Genomic DNA, 20,596 nt, shown 5'->3' on the forward strand with positions numbered 1-20,596 from the left:
GTATATAAAGATGTAGCTTGAAAACACTGATCCCTGTTCACACAAACATATGTGAGAAAATGCCACTCTGACACCACTAGAGGGTACTAAGAAATACATCAGAGCAGTAAACGGACATTTACTAACATATGCTTGACTTCTGCATTGTTCCATTTTTTTTTTTTTTTTTTACTCAAGTGATGAATATAACTTTTTTTGCAATACCCACGGCATGGGGAAGTTCCTGGGCCAGGGATCACCCAGCGCCACAGCAGCAACCCAAGCTGCTACAGTGACAATGCCAGATCCTTAGAATGGCTGCTGTGCCACAAGAGAACTCTGTGAATGGAACTTTTATCAGTTTGTCCTCAGAGATTCCTTTTATCCATTTGCTATGAGGATTCCACCCTTCTACATTAAAAAAAAAAAAAATCTTAACTTCCCAACACCTCTGCTTCCCTTCAGTGCTCACCAAAAAGTTTATCAGATTATAGTCAACAATATTGTTATTATAAACTCCAATGGTACTAAGAGACTCAATTTTTAAAAAAAAAAAATTTTTTTTTTAATTTCCCCATACATTATTTTTTTCTGCTGTACAGTATGGTGACCCACTTACACATACATGTATACATTCTATTTTCTCACATTATCATGCTCCATCATAAGTGACTAGACATAGTTCCCAGTGCTACACAGCAGGATCTCATTGCTTATCCATTCCCAAAGGCAATAGTCTGCATCTATTAACCCCAAGCTCCCAATCCATCCCACTCCTTCCCCCTTCCCCTTGGCAACCACAAGTCTGTTCTCCAAATCCATGATTTTCTTTTCTATGGAAAGGTTCATTTGTGCCATATATTAGATTCCAGATATAAGTGATATCATATGGTATTTGTCTTTCTCTTTCTGACTTACTTCACTCAGTGTGAGAGAAAAGACTCGATCTTAACTGTTATCAACACAAAAAAAGTATGGGGTATGATAGGGTTGTCAGCTGATGCTTCTGCAGTAATCACAGTGAAAAATATAAATTATCAGACAACACACTGTACACCTTAAACTTAGTGTTATGTGTCAACTACATCTCAAAACCAAAGCCAAAAAAAAAAAAAATAGATCAACGCCATTTTTAAGGTAAAAAATAAATTATTGGCATTCCTATTTTAAAGCTTAAAAAAAAAAGGCATATCTCCTAACCACCTCTTCCTGTGCTTTTCCTCCTTGTCTGTTGTACTTTCATTCTTGAGCACATATATGTTACATGGAAAGGTGAATCCTGAAGGCACTGTCTTGAAACTGAAAGTTTTTGGCTTTTTCTGTGTTTTGGGGGGCAAAGACATTATGTTTCACATTTTTCTCAGAGGTCACTCACACATAGGCATGCGACCCTGTTCCCATGGAAAGGGTCAATTCGCGTCAAAGCATACATTTCTCTGTATGTGCTGACTGTGTCAACATGAGCACTGGGAATTCAGCAAAGCCTCGAACAGGAAACACTAATTGCTGGTCTTCAGGGCACTCCAGTTAATGATAATGTCCTGTCTTCTAAAGCATGTCTGGTTTCCCAGAGATCAAGAGACTGCTCCCACGGGACTCATCCAAGAGTCCTCCTTCACAGCACCCATCACATGTCCCCTGGTTTGAAGGACCATCCTAGTCTTCATACTAAATATGGCCCCTGAAACACCTTCACCTGTACCTGGCCAAGGACCTGTTTCTTTCCCTAGAGCCCGTTTAGAATTTGGAAAAAGAGTCAAGACCAAGAGCCAATGGAAAACCAAATGCTCCATTTATCCTGACAACAAGGCCAGGGGTGGATTTAAGAATTTGGTGTCTTTATTACATTTTAAAGAATTAAATGAAAAAGAAAGCTTTTGGCAAAATATGACCATGAGTATGCTGACCTTTAGTTTTTTCCCTCATCATGTGAATACTCAAAATAAATAGACAAACAGAGCTGGAAATACTAAAGCATGACGCTTTGACATAAAGTTCATTTTCCATTAGTATGCATAGCTTATTGCAGCTGTAATGATGCTGGTAATATGCTTTAGGGACAAATGTTTTTATAAAGGGGTCGTTTCTGAGATCTGGAAAAGACGTGATGAGCAAGAGTTTTTATAACATTTGGACCATAATGATTACAAAGGTTTAAACAGGGCAGTCATGTAAGTCAAAGAATAATTTTTGGTGGGTCTACAAGGGCCATGGAGAAAGTTTAGGAAGAGTCGAAGGAAGGCATCCCATGGAAAGGTTTATAAAAATGCCCTGGCTTCCTAACTGCCCCACAATGAGCATTAATTGTCCCACAACAATCGAAGCAGATGTTTCCACTTGGTAAATACTTGCCAGAGAAATAAAGGTTTGATTTTCCAATCTATCCTTGAGCTATTAAGACACTATGCTAAATCAAGAATTTATATGCTGAAATGTATAATTTATTTGGAAACAGTATGCCAATAGTATTGCAAGCCACCAACTCAGCTGCTAAGAGTGGAAAATATCACACTTATTCCCTGAAAATATGTGGATCACTTCATAATGATTGCAAGTCAAATTAAATCTGATGAAATCTGCAAAGGCTACTTTCACTCTCACCATTGTAATGATATCATCGCTAAGCAATGCGGAGCTGATTTTATTTATTGTAGATGCCTACTTATTATTCTATTCCTTCATTTATGGATGAAACCCGTGGTGACAAACATTTACCTCCTTTGTGTTCTAGAAAAAACAAAAACAAACAAACAAAAAAACCGCCTAATGTTCTGGAGAGAATTGATCAGATTGCTCCTTAATTTACATGTTTGGCTCTCTCATCAAAACCAATGGAAACATCCATAATTTTTGATTTAAATTAAATTTGATACAAAACAGTCTTGTTCTAGTGTAAATTACATAGCATATCTCCAAAACCGCAAACCCTTTAAATCCAATGACTATTTCCAATGTTCTCTCCATGGGTTGTTTCAGAAAGATTCTTTTACCATAGGAACTAAGAGCACCTACAAATGCTGCATGAAAATGAAATTTCAATGTCACTTGTTTCCTGGAAGGAAATGCTCGTGCTTCAAACATGTCAGAGCAGATGTGAGCCCTGTAGCTCTGCCAAACTCAAATTAAGTTGTCTCCTAACAACTTCGTATAGCACAGCTACTTTCATTTTTTTCAAATCAGCTCTATAGTTCAGTCGAAGCTGAGTAACTGCAATTTGTCATTCCTTACACAGCTGCATTTAAATGATGAAACTGCATTTATCTAGCCAAGCTTAATTAACCTCTACAAAGCTAGTTTGCAAGAAGTCTGTCCACACTGATCAGCCATTGTTAAAAAGGCACAAAAGTATGCCTTCCCACTGGAAAATGGAAACTGAATACTTGAAAGAACTAGTGAATTACATGGACACACTGCAATTTTTCTTTTTAACATTGATCTAAACAATGAGAAGATCCTTGCTGACCGAGATGGTGTATTACATGTTTGTATGCCTTGTAATGCATAGCGGAGTCTCTCAGATGTGTTTAATCAAGTGGGTAGACAGAGACATGACTTCAGAACAGAGAATAACAATTTTAACCACAGCCATTTTTTAGAAAATCACAAGCATTTCATTGTAATCATTAGAAATACTTAGAATAGCTAACATTTCTATATCACTTTACTCAGTGTTTATAATAAAACCAAAGAGCAGTGGCCCTGCATTAATGTAGGAAAAGCCATGGCTCTGGGAGCAAGTACACCCGGACAGTATCCTTGAAGTGGGTGAAAGCACACTGCCCAGTCCATGGTATGACTCTGCACTACTTAGGACCTTGGGACAGAAGTGCTTTTTAAAGACACTTTCCAGTCTGCCATACCAATTCAAATATCTAAGAGAAATTGCATGCACAATTTCAACGAAATGGGTAACAGTTTTTGAGGTCTTTTGTTTGTTTGGTTTTGGCTGTACCCAAAGCACGGTGAAGTTCCTGAGCCAGGGATCAAACCTGTGCCACAGCAGTGACAATGCCAAGTCCTTAACCATTAGGCCACCAGGGAACTCCTGTTTTTTGTTTTTGTTTTGTTTTGTTTTTTTAACAGCTGCACCTGCAAGTAGAATCACAGCTATAGCTGGAGCCTACGCCACAGCAACACCGGATACAAGCTGAATCTGCGAACCAAGTCACAGCTTATGGCAACGCCTGATCCTTAACCCATTGAGCAAGGCCAGGGATTGAACCTGTGGCCTCATGGACACTATGTCGGGTTCTTAACCCACTGGGTCACAACGGGAACTCCTCCTGTTTTGTTTTGGTTGGTTGTTTTTTCTTTTGTCTTTTTAGGGCCACACCCATGGCATGTGGAGGTTCCCAAGCTAGGGGTTAAATTGGAGCTGTAGCCGCATCTGTGACCTACACCACAGCTCATCACCGCAACGCCAGATCTTTAACCCACTGAGCAAGACCAGGGATTGAACCCAAGTCCTCGTGGATGCTAGTCGTGTTCGTTAACCACTGAACCATGCTGGGAACTCCTTTTTAAAAAAAACATACAATTGTATGTATTTAAGATGTGCAACTTGATACTTAATGCATATACACTGTGAAAAGATCACCATGCTCCAATCAACGAACACATCTGACCAAGCACATTTCTATTTGAAATGATGCAGCTCATGTTTGTGGAAGGTAAACTTCTAACGGGGGCTGCAATCTCCTCCATTAGATTCTCCTGCTATACACCACCCATCTCACCCTGCAAGGGTACCATGAGGTTAAGTTTTTATGATATATCTTAGTGATATTTTATGATTATATTTTTCCACATTAGAATCTGTGGAACACACAAAAAATCCTAAAATGAAACAATACCCAAACCTCAGATCCCACTACAAAAAATAATCACTGTTAATACTTGGTGTATTTTCTTCTAGCATTTCTCAATTTATATATGTCTTTTTTATACAACTGGTTTAATACTCAACATTTTTCATTTTTACATACTTTATTTTGCATTTATCAATGTCTTTTGACCATTTTTCTGCTAGATTTCAATAAAAATCCTGCAAAAATACTGTAGTATTTGATGGTAGCTTAATGTTTCAGTGTAGATATAATCACCTATTTCTCTAGAGTTAAATAGTTAGTTTTTTTTCCATTTTCTCTATTATACATGATGCTAAGTATCCATTTATATAAACCATTATAGAAGTTCAGGGGACATTATTTCCTTACACTGGTTATCTTTTTATGAGATTACTGAGTTAAAAGTCTTAAACATTTTTCAAGTTCTTCTTCTTTTTTTTTTTTTTTTGGTCTTTTTGTCTTTTTAGGGCCATATCCATGGCATATGGAGGTTCCCAAGCTAGGGGTCTAATTGGAGCTACAGCAGCCGGCCACAGCCACAGCCACAGCCATGCCAGATCCAAGCCACATCTGTGACCTAAACCACAGCTCAGGGCAATGCCAGATCCTTAACCTGCTGAGCGAGGCCAGGAATGGAACCTGCAACCTCATGGTTCCTAGTCGGATTCGTTTCCACTGAGCCATGACGGGAACTCCTCAAGTTCTTGATGCATACTAGCGGTTTGTGCTTTCCAGAAGAGTTGAACTAGTTTACTTTCCTTTCAGCAATGTTTGAGAGCCTCAATTTCACTTTAGAAAAAATTAAATACTAATTTGCTAAGAATAAAGAATTCGCCTTTTAATGTACATTTCTTTGACTACTGGTAACGTTGAAATTACCTATTACATATATGTTTCTTGGTATTTTTTTTCTGTGAATTATCTAATTATATTATATCATCATTTTTCTATTAGTATTCCTTTTGCTGATGCATAAGACCTCACTATGCGTATACATTGTGAAAAGAGCACCATACTCCAACCAATGAACAACTTTTAGGCTGCTGGTTTCAAATTATGATAAATTTTTATAATTTGTCACTAATGATGAAAAAATAACACATTTACTATAAAGGATGTTGAAAATATATAAAAACATATTGAAGAGCATAATGATTATCCATGATCCTATTATCTGGGGATGATTAAACACTTGGATGACTTTCTCTTTTTCTGTGTTTGTAAACATTTAAAAAATAACACTGGAATCACTTTGTTCTGTATTTCTTAGTATTATGGCATAAGCATCTCCTCATGACATTAAATATTCTTTGAAAACATTACTAGTCATATGATATTCTGCTATATACTTACCATAACTTATTTAAACATATTCCTCCTTTTAAATAATATTTAGATTATTTCCAAATATATGCTATTACGTCTAATCCTGCCATGAGAAATCTTATATATACATGATACAATGTTGACACTACATTTAAAATGAAGTTCACATCTCTTCCACAGGCACTGTAATATCAATCCTGCACATACCTGTTACTTGAGTAGGTGCAATGACTTGGCTGGCACTTGACGTCGAAGCTTCTGGAGCTACTTCCACAGGCACGGGAGGTGATGTTTTTTCAATCACTACTGTATGAGAAGGGGGGGGAATAAAATGAAAATTAAAGCCGGTTAAGGGCATTGAGATCCCATTTCAAAATGCAAGCATAATTTAATCTAACAACATACCACAGTAATTCTTGCATATTAAAACAGCCATAGGTCCCTCAAGCTCATGGGATGGGTTTATTGCCCTGGTTTCAACACTGAGCAAGGATAACTGAGAGCAATTCAGAAGCCAATAAAAATGACCCTTCATCAAATGATGAGCCTCAGTAATGTTCTAATAATGTATACTACTCCTGACCACGGAAAATGGTGAAAACATTTTACCATTATAATACTTAGAATACAGTACTCCCCCTCACTTGCAGGGGTTATCTTCTAACACTTGCCTCCCTCTGGGGATGCCTGAAATCACAGAGAGTGCCAAACCCTATACATATATATAAAGCCCTATATAATGGGCAGGAAGCATATACTGCATGGATACTGGACAAAAGGATGAGTCACGCCCCAGGCAGGATGGAGCAGGACGGCTTGAGATTTCATCACGCTACTCAGAACAATGCACGATTTAAAACTTATGAATTGTTTACTTCTGTAACTTTCCATTAACTATTTTCAGGCTGCACTCGACATTAGAAAGTGAAACTGCAGATAAAGAAGGACGGACTATACCATGTTTACACTAACCCTGTATGAGTGTTATTAATGTACATAAATGTATTTTGCACATTTCACTTCTCTTAGGAATTCTCATGATTAAAACTTTGAAATCAAAGACACACAACAAATCCTCATTTTACTCTTGTCTTCAGAGTACCCTTACAAACAGCACAGATCGACACAGGCTACCTGGAAAATGTGGATGCAGATGAATGGTTGAAATGCCTGGAGAGAGCTGGGGTTGACCAGGCTCAAGTTTGGTTTTCTCTTGATCCAATGAAGGTATTTCCTGGATGGTTGTATTAAGAAGGAAAAAAAAAAAAAAAAACTGAAAGAAGGGATTTCTCACGTCCATATATTACTGTTTTTATTTAATTAATTCTACTCTTAGAAAGGCAACAAATATCACAGGGCATTATACAAAAAGCTGTGCAATTAAACAACAACAACAACAACAACTATTGCTGTGCTGGTAGTATAGCTAGCCCTTGAGTTTTCCCAGCAGTGCTGCGGACATACCCTCAACGCAAACCTTTTCCCTGGGGGCCCAAAACAAAAGACCTCCTCAGATTTTTTTAATTGAAATATAAAGTTGATTTATAATGTTGTGCCAATTTCTGCTGTACAGCAAAACAACTCAGTCATACATATACATACATTCTTTTTTAAATATTCTTTTTCATCATGGGCTATCCCAGGAGATAGGACATGCTTCCCTGTCCTGTATCATTGCTTGTCCATTCTAAATATAATAGTTTGCCTCTCCGAACCCCTAAACTCCCAGGCCATCCCACTCCCTCCCTTTCCCCCTTGGCAACCACAAGTCTGTTCTCTAAGATCTTCAGACATTTTAGACAAATGCCTTGGCTCAGGGGCCCACATTTGATCTGAAACAAGCAGAACTCACCCCAGGGGAGAACTAAACTGTCACCTCATTCACACGTGGCTTCTGCCCACATAAAATAAGAAGCTATACTTTGCAGATTCAACAATGGATACAGGTGTGTCACAACAAAGGAACACATGGTACCTCAAAAATATTTTAAGCCCATCAGTCATTGCAGTAACTTTATACCTCCACCTCTCGTCACCAGAGCAACAGAAAACCCGGGACTTGGACGAGCATCCTGAGCTGCCTCGAACTCCTGTCCTGTTGCCCACTCCTGTCCCCTCAACCACAAGCAAAAAAAGAGACTGACATCCATGGCTCATTTTGCAGTTACAGCTCTTTAGAACTCCCCGAGACTGAACAATGAGGCTAGATAAGGATCTGTGTCCTCACCCACAGCAGTGTGGGGGGAGCCCTCACATCACCACCCCTCTAACAGTGTTCATCAGATGACGTGCTCATTCCTTCCCTCGCTTGCTTTAATTACTGTCACCTTCCAGAAAGCTCAGTCTCCTGGCCTCTGTTTCCATTCTACCTTTTCTCCTAAATTTCCTTATCACCTTTTCTATAGCCTCTCCTACTTTTTATAAAGCAGACATCCTGTCCAATATCTATCAATGACCCACTTTTGCAGGCATGAGTGCTTACAGAGTAACTCCTTTTAGATATTCCACAAATACCTCAAATCCCTCCCTTCCCCAATCCATCCAGGCTGCCGTTCCAACTTCTTCACTTCTGTCTACACCACAGGTCACGGCAATGCTGGATCCTTAACCCACTGAGCGAGGCCAGGGATCAAACCTGCGTCCTCAGGGATCCTCGTCAGATTTGTTGCTGCACCATGATGTGAATTCTGATCCATCCAGGTTTAAAGTCCTGTTTTTGTCCTTGATCTTTCGGTCCTAATTCCAAGCCATGTGCATCGCCGCTATGCCTTCTATTTGTTGCCTTTTTCCACATCAACAACCCCCACTGTTCTCACTATTCTCAGTTTACTGTAGTCATCTCATCGTTCTCTCAAGCGTCCTCTTTCTATCTCAGTTAATCCTGAATGATGCATCGTCTAGAAACACTAAACAGTACCTTTTCCCACATTTTCTTCTCTTCTTAGGAATAGTGACTAGCTTTTCTATTACCTATTAAAAGGTGATCTCAGTATTAATTGCAGCCCCATGGTCAATGCCAGCAAGGAGAGGACCATAACCAGGGTTAATCCACTCCCAAAGCTTACAGACACAATTTCCTCTGTCAGCACGGGGCAGCCAACTTCCTAATCAATGCCACTTCTCCACTTGACAAGGAGGGTCTGGGTGAGGATCAGGGTATCTCCTCATCAGTTGCAACTGCAGTTTGGTTCCGACCCTTCCAAAGCAACTCAAGTTCTCTTTCAAATCAATCTCTCCTGCAACCCTAACTGCCCTCTCGCAGTCTGCCCCCTCCAGGGCACCTCGCACATATAATTTCTCGGCACCAAACCACCCTCTCTCTTCATCAGTCTTTAGTATCATGAGACCTCTGCAAAAAGTCAAGCCAAGTCTTGTTGTGCATTTTCCCCACTGCCTCCTCTCCAAATAAACCGCAGGAAAAGTACACAAGAAAATTTTCAGGGCCACTTTATGAGAATTACCATAAACGCCATCATAAACAATGAAGAACAAAACTCAGAGAGGATGAGGCTGTCAGGGAGCTGGCTGACCTGCTCATATGCTAAATGATTCCTCCCACTTATCAACCAGAACTCAATTCAGAATCAACGAAATTGCAAACTACTGTCAGGGATCTTTAGAGATGCTATCCAAGAGCTAAAAATACGCATGGAAAATATGCATCTGTATTGCGCTTCTTTGGGGGTCAACATAACATTTTTCCTTATTAGATGCTCTAAAATCATGCCCCTTTTTTCTGGATTTTTTCAGCACTTTCAACATTATGTTATTCTATTGCCATATTCATAAGCAAAAGAGTTTTAAAACTATTTATAATAATTTACATATGTATTGCCCCATCTAAATCCTAATGCTTAACTGCATTCTTGCTAACTGAATGAACAATACACAAATGTATAAACATTTAATAACCATCTAATTTTCATGTTATAAATAAAGAAATATTCAGATAAGGAACAGTATTACATAAACAGGACACGGCTCCAGTAAATGCCTGTATTTTCTACTAACAAATCTCTACAATTCACAGTCCCATTTTGTGCCCCCCAAAAATAATAGATGAGAATTTCTCTACAATTTTTAAGAAGTAATTTCCCAGTATTTGATTATAAATGTCAAGGGTAAGCTCTGTTCCTACCCCAGTTTAATTAAAAAATGTATGTCATGTCACATTTCAGTTGAATTAAGAAGTACATCACCCAGGGAAGAAGTACTCTTAGAATACAGAATTACATCAACGTGTCAGAACCTTTCTTTCTATAGATGATCCAGGCCATGAATTGCCACTGTCAACTCCATTTAAGCCCTTGATTCCCATCAGTCCTGTCATTTTCTTCTTAAAGTTCCTTGAGAACAAGACTTGTTCTCTATTGTTTGCTAACATTCAGAGTAGTGCCAGTCATACAGTAGGTGCTCAATAAATATGTTTTGAATGAATGAATGCTGTATTTCCTTAAACCATGTGATGGACAACAGACATATTATATATTTAAGGCTTTAAAAAAAAAGCAACTTACAAACAATGAATACATTACCTTCTCAGGAGGTACAGTTGCCACTAAAACGAAAAAAGAAAGAAGGATATTAGTACAATTTAAGATAGTCCACTGTCTTAAATACTGAAATACATAATATTTCAATTTTTAAAGAGCAACAGAAATCCAGTATGTATCCAAAAGGATTAAGAATCAAACTCAGTCAAATGCAGAATTACGGTCATCTACCATTTTGGAGAATTTTACACGACTGACGGGAAAAGTATGTGTATTACACCATTCGTCAATTACAAGAGCTCAGGTAGCAGATGTGATAAAGTTCTTTCCAACTCATTCATTAACTAAAAAAGTTAAAGGAGGCAGAACTTCCTGGTACATTATCTCATGCTTAATCTCAATTTTGTAGAACTTCCCATGCCTTAGAAAACAACCGTTTCCATTATACTTCTCCTAAACATAATAAATTATGTTTGAAATGCTTTCTGATGTCATTGTTTAGAAAGAAAAGAATGCCCTTATTTCAATAGGAGACAAGAAAGGGTACAGCATTCTTGATGCATACTGATCTTTAATGAATCCCTGTGAGCATTTTCAGGAAGATATGCTAACGAGATTGTGGGGAAAAAAATCACAAGCCAGAAAGATCTAATGAGAGATTAGCATTCATGTGTTGAAGAAATCACATATTACATAATCATCAACATTATTAGAGGGTGGGGGTAGTAGCGATTATGGCTTTCTATTTTGGAACACTTTTCAAAAATCAGTACCTAGTATTAGTCTTCAAGCTTTAGGTCAATAATCACAGGGATTTTTCTTACAAGTCAATGTCTCCATAAACACTGCTATAAAGATTTGGTAGATGCATTAACTCCAAAAAACCAATCAGGGCACCAGATTGCTACCACTGCTGCAATGTTCTTGTGGTCAGGAAAAGTCAGCTAACCTTCTACCTTGCCGAACCTACCACCAAGAAACGCTTGAGGCAGAATCTGGACCAGAGCCCATTTCCTTCTGCTTGTGTGTTGGAAGAGGAGTTGCAAACATCTGGCCAAATGTACAGGAGCAAACTGGCCAACATCATCAACTCCAGGTAAGGTTCTAACTGATTTGCCTAAGCAAGGATGAGTGCAGCAAATGAAAGGCCATACAGAGATTCAGAGCCCTGAAGAGAGGCTGCTCTACCAGGAGGGAGACCCTGCCAAGCTCCCAATGTCTCACTAACCTGGGCGCCTTCTCTCCTCACAAACCCTGCAAATTGTCACCCTGACTTCTGACCTAAGACTCAACTGTGAAAAGCCAACAAGAGCTTTATTAAAGCCAATACATATTCCACGCACAGCTAAGATTTTTGTTCCTCCCATCTGGGGTGAGCACTTTTGTGGTAACGAAGCTATGTGAAGCACTGGACAGGCTGGTTTACATGAAGAGACAGAGATTGATAATCCGTCTTTCTGAACACCAGAGTCAGAGCCAACTGTCTCCAGTTTCCCTCTGGAGTAGGAGGCCTTAACCACTTCCTTGGAAAAATGTGCTCCCTGTTCCCGTCACAGACTCTTTGTAGGACATCTGCAAGCCAGGAGCTCTAAGGCTCAGGTTTCTCAAAATGTGAATCAAGGGACTTCACTAGGTGATCTCCAAGATCCCTTTCATTGACCCTATCTTCCTTCATTGCCTCCCCTCCCTGTCTGCCTGTGGGACTCTATTTCATGGACGCTCAGCTGATGCTTTAACTTTTTTAGCTCTATGGTTTCCACTTTTTAAAGTGAATACATATTAAATAGCCCTCTAGACATAGGAAAGAATTTGAGCTCATCCCTGAGGGATCTAAAACACTCTCCAGGAATAAACAGTAGCTCCCAAACACAAGCCAATGTCCTGAGGTTACCATGGAATCCTGTCACCTGCTAAGTACACACTACTCTGGAGCAGTGGTTCTCAATCAGGGGTAATCTGCTCCCAGGGGACAGAAAGCGATGCTTGGATACATTTTTTATTTACTTTTCTTTTTAGGGCCACATCTGTGGTATATGCAAGTTCCTGGGCTAGGGATTGAATTGGAGCTGCAGCTGCAGGCCTATGCCATAGCCACAGCAACACGGGATCTGGGCTGCATCTGCCACCTTTGCAGTAGCTGTGGCAACACCGGATCCTTAACCCATTGAGTGAGGGCAGGGATTGAACCCACTTCCCCACAGATACTACGTTGGGTTCTTAACCCACGGAGCCCCAAGAGAACTCCCTTGGGAACCTTTTTGATTCCAGCAACAGGATGGGGGAAGGTACTACTGGCATCTAGAGGTTAGAAGCCAGGGATGATGTTGCTAAACTTCCTCCAATGCATAGAACAAGCCCTCACACATCAAAAAACTATCCACCCCAAATTGCCAATAGTGCCGAGGCTGTAAACCCTTGTTCTAAAGGGTATAAACAGGGAAACTAAAGCAAAGACACACAGACAGTCGCTAGATCGTGGTCCATGTCCAGTCTCACCTTCTGGCTCCGCCGCTCCTGGCCCCTGTTCCTGGGAGAAGGTCAGGGCCTCCACTGGCTCTTCCTTGGCTGGGAGAGGTGGAGGATGAGTACTTTTAGCAACAGGTTGAGTGTTCTTTGGCTTGACAAATACAGGTCCTTTACCTACATGGTGATGGATTGGCCTGCGTCTATGAACGCCAGAAACCGTATAACCCATTCCACCAGGACAGATTTCCTTAAAAGCAGCTAGATTTGGGATGGGAAAATATTCCTTTTAAAAATCTAAAAGTGCAAACTTATACAGAGGAAAATATCATGATGAATATCTCTTAATAAAGTTACATTTACAAACTTTAAAAACAGATGCAAAATGCTGGAATTTCTGTCAAACTTGCAAATTTACAGAAAAATCCAACCTTTTCTTTTACTAAATATTTCTCTATTAATTCCTTATCCTACCCAATCAGAATTTTATATATATAGCATATACAGAGAACATATATTTTATATATCATGTCAGCCAAAAATCAGGAGACATTATACACACCAAATTTTATATTTAATATCCTATATCACAGTATGTATTACACACAGAAAATATATGTAATACATTAAATTTTTAGGTACAGAACATACTATATTATATACATTCCATGGGGGGGTGTGTGTGTGTGTACGTGTGTGTGATATCAGCAAAATATCTGATTTCTCCCTCTTGTGTAGGTATAATTTCATTAGCGATTAAGCAGGAACTCAGTAACATCTAAGTTAAATGATCAGCAAGAAGGTTAAAAAAGGAAAAAGCAATCACTACTGAGGGAAATGAGGTACTGAAATCTTCCTAATTTATTTCCAGTTGAAGAAACCAAAGGACACGGCCAGAATGGAGATCATCAACTGGTATAGAGAGGCTGGTTAGGAAGGCTTGAAAAGAGCAAGTGGTTTGGAAGCTAGATTCTCAGGATGGTGAGCAGGAATACAGCAAAGCACACATGCTAAAGAGATGAAGGGTAGACACAAGGGAAAAAAGGTCATGCCAAGTCAGAATGCAGTTATTTTCAAGGGAAGGGATGACAAGGGAGCAAAAGCCTGACCATGACCAATTGGTGGAATTCTCCTCAGGACAAGAAGATACTCTGTGCCCTAGAACTGCTGTCCCAGCCAGGAAAGTGGTTTTGTAGGCTTAAAAAAAAAAAAAAGAAAGAAAGAAAGAAAGGACTGGGACTGGGCACATGTGATCTGCTAACCTCCATTGCATAATCGCCAGGAATAAGTCAAAGGGAAAGACAAGGGAGGCCAGGCAGTGTGTGGCCTGAGGAGGAAAAATCCACCTAATCCCTTCGGTGTTGGTATTGGAGGCAAGTTACCACATGCAAACACCAAGGAGCTTACGGTTAACTTTTTTTATTTCTACTTTGAAAACTGAAAGTAAAGTAAGTCACTTTTTACGTCCACGGAATCAGAGGTCTCCCACAAATGTTCTGGACCTAAAATTAGTTCTCAATAAAAATCAAACTCTAAAATATTCCTTTAAAGCATGTTACAATGTTGTTTTTCTAAGAATCACACAGGAAATGGTAGAACCTCATTCTTAGGTTTAACTACAAAATACAATTTTCTTGCGATCTAGTTGTTTCCAGAAAAAAACATTTTTTTTTCTATCAAGAATCTGAAAGTACTGATGAACTAAACATTAATTTTATGAAAATCACCATATAACGAAAAATAGCTCGTGCCAAATTTTTATCTTTAATATTATTTTTAAATTTAGTAGCTGTACTTTATGGAAGTCTTCCTGTGTTATTTTCACCTTCTTGATTTATGCTTCATGTAAGGTTATAAAAGCTATCAAAATTGAATTTAAAGAGAAATGGGTGTATGAATTATCAAGATCATTAGTTGCACTGAATATTACTTTTTAATAGTGAGCAGATCAGTTCCCACAGGAAGATAGTAGGGCCTTCTGGAGATGCCTAAAGTTACTCAGTATCCCAAAATACCATCAACATTACACTTTCTCTGATCCATCAGTTCTTTCTAATCCTAGTCATCAATGAAGGTGGCTCATACTATTTAAATTTATATTGAAATCATATCTGCATCAGTGTTAAGTTATAGGCTTAAGACATTAAATGGCTCTGTAAAATTTAGTGCACTTCCCTAGGTGCCTATCAAACAAGAAATTGAGCAGCCCTTTTTATGCCCACCCCATGCCAGTGAAATTGGGGCCACTTCTTTTTTTTTTTTTTTGATAGCATCATGCTCAGTATTTGTAGGTATGTTTTTTTCTATTCCATTTACCTCTACTTGACCCTGCTTGAGAAGTAGGTGACTCCTTTGTAGAAGACACTTAGATAAATGTATACTTTCAGGGTATGAGGCAATTATGTACTCAACTGAAGGATAAAGAATTATCAGCTTGTGAATATTTGCCTTCCACCCAGAAGTTCATAGGAGCTTTGGCAGAATCTGCCCTTGAGTTATTAATCTTCATCACATACAGTCAATCATGAATATAGTTTTCTCCATTTCCAATTGGAGAAATCAAGCACAATGTTCTTAACAGAACCTGCCAGGCACCTGTTCAATACCTGAATGAAAGAGTTAACCTGCACCAGCACTAGTCCCTGGCAGGCAGTAAGCAGTCAATCATCAGGAAAGTGCAAGCCCAGCTGGGCCTTCTGGTCTCTCCACACTTTCAAAGAGCAGACTTGGGGCCCGAGAAGCTAGGAATAAAATGTAATGGCTTTTCTTAACATCCAAAAGGAAGTCTAATGTTTCACAGAAATGGGAAAAATCTCTTTGCATGTAATTTTTTCCACTGATTCAACCTCCTATGTTCACGGTTTCTACAAAAGTGACAAAAACACATTGTAGTATTCGTAACTAATTTTAAAGACAGAAACCACAAATAACCCACGCTGCCAAAAGCATCTCCTGGGTGCCTGTGTGGCTGAGAATGGCACGTCTTACCTGTGCCTGGAAGGGGACATTTCTCACAGTGCGGGCCCCAGGCCTTGCCCACACTACAACAGCAGAGCTGCTTGGTGAGGTGAACAGACAGAGGGTGCATACACTGCCTTCCGGAACTGACAAGTCGGTAACAGGGCCCCTTCTCTTCCGAGATCACAGGGGTATCCGCTGAAGCAGAGAGACAAGGCCTGACGTCATCCGAGAAACAACAAAAACCAGATCGACATTTCACATAATAGTAAAACAAACCCTGAAGTTTGGATTAGAAGCCATACTTCAGAATAAGTCTATCTAGACTTTGGGCATTATCCCTCTTGATTTAGGGTCAATTTATCAAATGAGTTTTGTTGGGTTGCTCTGGCTGCACCTGCGGCATGCAGAAGTTCCTGGGCCAGAGATCAAACCCACGCCACAGTAGCGACCTGAGCCACAGCCATGACCACACCAGATCTTCGACCCACTGCAATCCTCAGGGAACTCCCCTAAATAAGTGTTAGAGTCAAGGACATCAAATGTCCCTGTCTCGATCGGGTCCCTTCTTCCATTTCAGCAAGTGTTAAAAATCAGGTATGTGTGCATAAGTGAAAAGAAATAATTTCAATGAAAATAAACTTGCCCAAATAAACCTGGCCACCTATTTTCAAAATCACTACTTTGTTGTCTCATATTCAGCCACAATAGAAGTAGGTCTAGCGCAAAATTTGGTAAACAACCAGGTATCACAGAAAATCAGGAACTGAACACAGTTGATACCCCAAGTCACCATGCCTCCTCTTGCTTTGAGGACTGTGAGAGCCTGCAGGGCCACATCTGGTCTCATGCTGGGCCAGTGGCCAGCAAGTGGGAGGCAGAGAGCAGCTTCTGACTGAAAATGCCAGAAAGGCTCCCAGTCCAGCCAGACAGTACATGAGAGAAAGAAGAGCTGATATCCTAAATCCCTCAGAAAATGTTCATCCAACCAAAGTGTATCCAATAGCTCCATCCTAATTCTGACTCTTCCATTAAAAACGGAGTCTTACTTTTAGATAAGACTTTATTCATCTTAACAGCTATTGGGCATATATGGCACATATAAACAAAGACAAACCCCGGCCTTCAAGAAGATCATTTTCCAATGAAAACATGCATGGAGAAGGTTCTACAGAGCCAGTCAAAACTGCTGAATAGACCAAGCTTGATGGTCAGCTCTTTGTTCCTTCTCCCATACCAACAAAAGCTCTTCTCTATCACATTACTATCCAAATAAGGTTTTCTCAATTTGCCTTTTCCTAACCCAATTCCTCCAGCACCTGGTGCTTGCAAATGACCTTCTCTTACTGCTCAGACCTAATTTTCATTCTTCCAAAAGCCCAACATCTTTGCTACAAGAAACAACATGATTTAATTAAGGCACTATAGCACAGTAAAGAGAACAAGGGGCTTTAGAGCCAGGCAGACCCAGGTTCATACAGTGGGTCTACCACTTGCCAGCAATATAACCTAGGGAAGTCACCCTGACTAGCTGTGATAGTTTGTGCATGTGTCAACTTGGCTGGACCACAGTACCCAGATATTTGGTCCAATACACATTCGAATGTTGATATTAAGGTATTTTTCATATGAGGTTAACATTTAAATCAGCAGCCTCTGAATAAAGCAGATGACTCTCTGGCATGTGGGTGGGCCTCGTCCAAACAGTTGAAGGCATTGAGAGAAAAAAGACCCTACTCCCCAGAGGAAGAAGGAATTTTGCCAGCAGACTGCCTTCAGACTCTGGCTGCGACATTAACTCTTCCCTGGGTCCCCAGCCTGCCAACCTACTTGCAGATTTGGGGCTTGCCAACCTCCACAATCATGTGAGCCAATTCCTTAAAAATCCCTTCAGATCCACCCACACTACTGGCTCCATTTCTCCGGAAAGAATCCTAACTGACTGAACTTCAACATCTGGCTGAGCCTCAATAACTTCCTTAGAATTCTAACAAGCTCAATATATAGACTAGAAATATCATAGGCTAAATTTCTGGTTCAGAGTAGATACAAAATACATGTCAGCCTCCCTTATTAATAAAAGCAGATTATCTCCACCCTCTCAAGGGCATCTGTACACAACATGACCACTGCTTAGGGATAGAATTTCAACAAAGTGAAAACAGTCAAAAAAAAATATAGGTGGATGGGAGTATGGGAGCAGGGGATTGAGGGGAGCAAAGGAAACCTTCCCAAGGCTTCAAAATGTATAGTTGCTCTAATAAGACCAGGTTTTTTTTTTTTAATTATTATTAAAGTACAGCTGATTTACAATGTTGTGCCAATTTTTTATGTACAGCAAAGTGACTCAGTCACACACACACACACACACACACATACACACACACATACATACATATATGCTTTTTCTTATATTATTTTCCAATCATGGTCTATCCCAAGAAGCTGAATATAGTCTCCTGGGCTATACAGTAGGACCTCATTGATTATCTACGCTAAATGTAATAGTTTGCATCCACTAACCCCAAACTCCCAGTTCATCCTCCTCCCTCTCCCCTCCCCCTTTCGCAACCACAAGTCTGTTCTCTGAAGCCAGGTTTGCCCAATACTTCTAAAAATGTGGTTAAGAGGGAGCAGTTTGAGTCTTTCCCTCTCCCTTCTAATCACTTTCTGGAGTCTATACAAGTCAGCTATGGATGAACAAAGGTCACAGAACAAAAGTGAAAGAACATTTAAGAGTATGATTATTACCCCCCAAAGGATAATAAGCTCCTAGAATGACTGACTCTTCCTTATACATCATGTATGTGTGTTCTATGTGTGTGTGTCTATGTGTGTGTGTATGTGTAGTATAATCTTAAGAACATAGTTCTAGGATAATAAGTTCACCAAGGATTTTGCTCCAAAATTTCTTCTCTCTAAGTGTTTGGAATTCACAACACATTTCCATAGAAATGATGTCAGCTCAACTCACGAAAGACTTTTATACATGATAGGGCTTAATTATAACACTAATTGCATTAAGGTTAGGTCTAGATCCCAGGAACTAGAGCTATTCAAAGCAGAGTTTCCCCAAATCCTGGACATTGGCAAATGGTGACATTGGTTCCTTGAAGTGACCTCTCTATGCTCACTTCCCTGTATCCACTGCACTCACATATTCAGGGTAGTGATAGTATCTTAGGCCCGGGAGGAAGCCATTGAAAAAGTCTAGCTTACACACCTAATTTTCACTAGTATTGCCATGTTTCAAATTTTCTTTGCTTTATAATTACGTCAATCAAAAAATGTAAATTTATATCTTCCTCAGATATCTAACAGGATGTACCTTTTAAAAGGGCCTCTATTTGAATACCTAAGTTACCTGTTAATATTTTTATCATTTCAAAAGACATGCATGGCAATTCCGCCTACTTCATTAAACACCTCTAGTATATTCACATTCTGGTTAAGACGACACATAAACCCAGAAACAATACCCTACCTAGAATGATGCAAGATTGGTGTTTCTATTGTCTGAGTTTCTTTAGCCCAAGATTGGTAGGCTGGTGGTAAAGGACAATTCATTAGCATACCACATGTATTACTTAAAATATGGTACACACGATTATATATTTCATTACATCATAAGGTTGTTAACACCATACTAAAAAAAATCAGTATTGCACAAAGATTTCTAAAGAATTAGTGGAAATGGGTATGGGATACGGTCTTGAGGAGAAACAACAAAGTGTGCAGATGGGTTCATACATGTAGGTACACCACAACGTGGATTTGGCAGATTGTATTTTTTGCAGGATGTGTTGCTAAGATTCGGGTGAACAGATTCCGGTACTCTAGACAGGGGGAAAAACATTTTAGAAGCATAGAATCTACTGGAAATGACATTAGTCAGTCAAGAAAACAAATCTTTTGCTCTTGGCTACAGACATGGGAGAAACCTTCCAAAGTAATAACCATACGGCTCTCTACCCACATAGACTCTTCACCATATATCCAAAGTTGAGGGTGATTCAATTATAAACCCCAGTAAGAAGGTAAGAGGCTGTGGTTCTCATATTTGGGCTCCCCAATAGTGTATTCAACAATTTATACTTAATTATAGGGTGTACAACCAACTTTGATTGTACTTTCAAAGGCATGCTGTTCTTATCAATTCAAAGATAAATGTAAATACTATTAAGCAGATATAAATTAATCTGGTACTTCGAAGAAGTTGAAAAATGGAGAGGACTTGAGAAGTGAGCAGAGAGCTAAACTTTCCTATGAGTTTGTTTTCACTCCTCCCTCCCCAAACATCTCCAATAGCCTCATTCACTTCTTAGATAAAATTTTACATTAGAGCTTCAAGCCTTTAAAGCTGAAGGTCCCTGTGTTATGAGGGTTGGGATACAGGTGTGAGGAGCAGGTAACATTGTTATGAAGAGTCTGACAGATGACATTCCTAGCCAAGTAGGAGCCACTAGGTATCCTTTACAGGAAATGGGCTATTAAAAACAAATTCTGTGAGAACCAAAATAAAAGAAGCAA

General features: G+C 39.5%; 1 protein-coding gene across 12 annotated transcripts in view; it reads right to left on the reverse strand.

The window, feature by feature from the left end:
- The window catches only part of LTBP1 (latent transforming growth factor beta binding protein 1), a 420,392-nt gene that overhangs the window by 127,314 nt on the left and 272,482 nt on the right, over positions 1 to 20,596 (reverse strand). For 4 of the 12 annotated variants that reach the window (XM_047782305.1, XM_047782303.1, XM_047782301.1 and 1 more), the window contains 5 exons: positions 16,097 to 16,264; positions 13,142 to 13,369; positions 10,688 to 10,710; positions 7,287 to 7,386; positions 6,360 to 6,458 (listed from right to left, as the gene is read on the reverse strand). In XM_047782305.1, coding sequence (XP_047638261.1) covers positions 6,360 to 6,458; positions 7,287 to 7,386; positions 10,688 to 10,710; positions 13,142 to 13,369; positions 16,097 to 16,264 — 618 coding nt within the window. The remainder of the gene's footprint in view (positions 1 to 6,359; positions 6,459 to 7,286; positions 7,387 to 10,687; positions 10,711 to 13,141; positions 13,370 to 16,096; positions 16,265 to 20,596) is intronic. The other 8 variants (XM_047782306.1, XM_047782304.1, XM_047782311.1 and 5 more) reach the window with 3 other exon arrangements.

This window comes from Phacochoerus africanus, chromosome 5 (genome assembly GCF_016906955.1).
Source record: "Phacochoerus africanus isolate WHEZ1 chromosome 5, ROS_Pafr_v1, whole genome shotgun sequence".
In the NCBI taxonomy this organism is placed as follows: domain Eukaryota; kingdom Metazoa; phylum Chordata; class Mammalia; order Artiodactyla; family Suidae; genus Phacochoerus; species Phacochoerus africanus.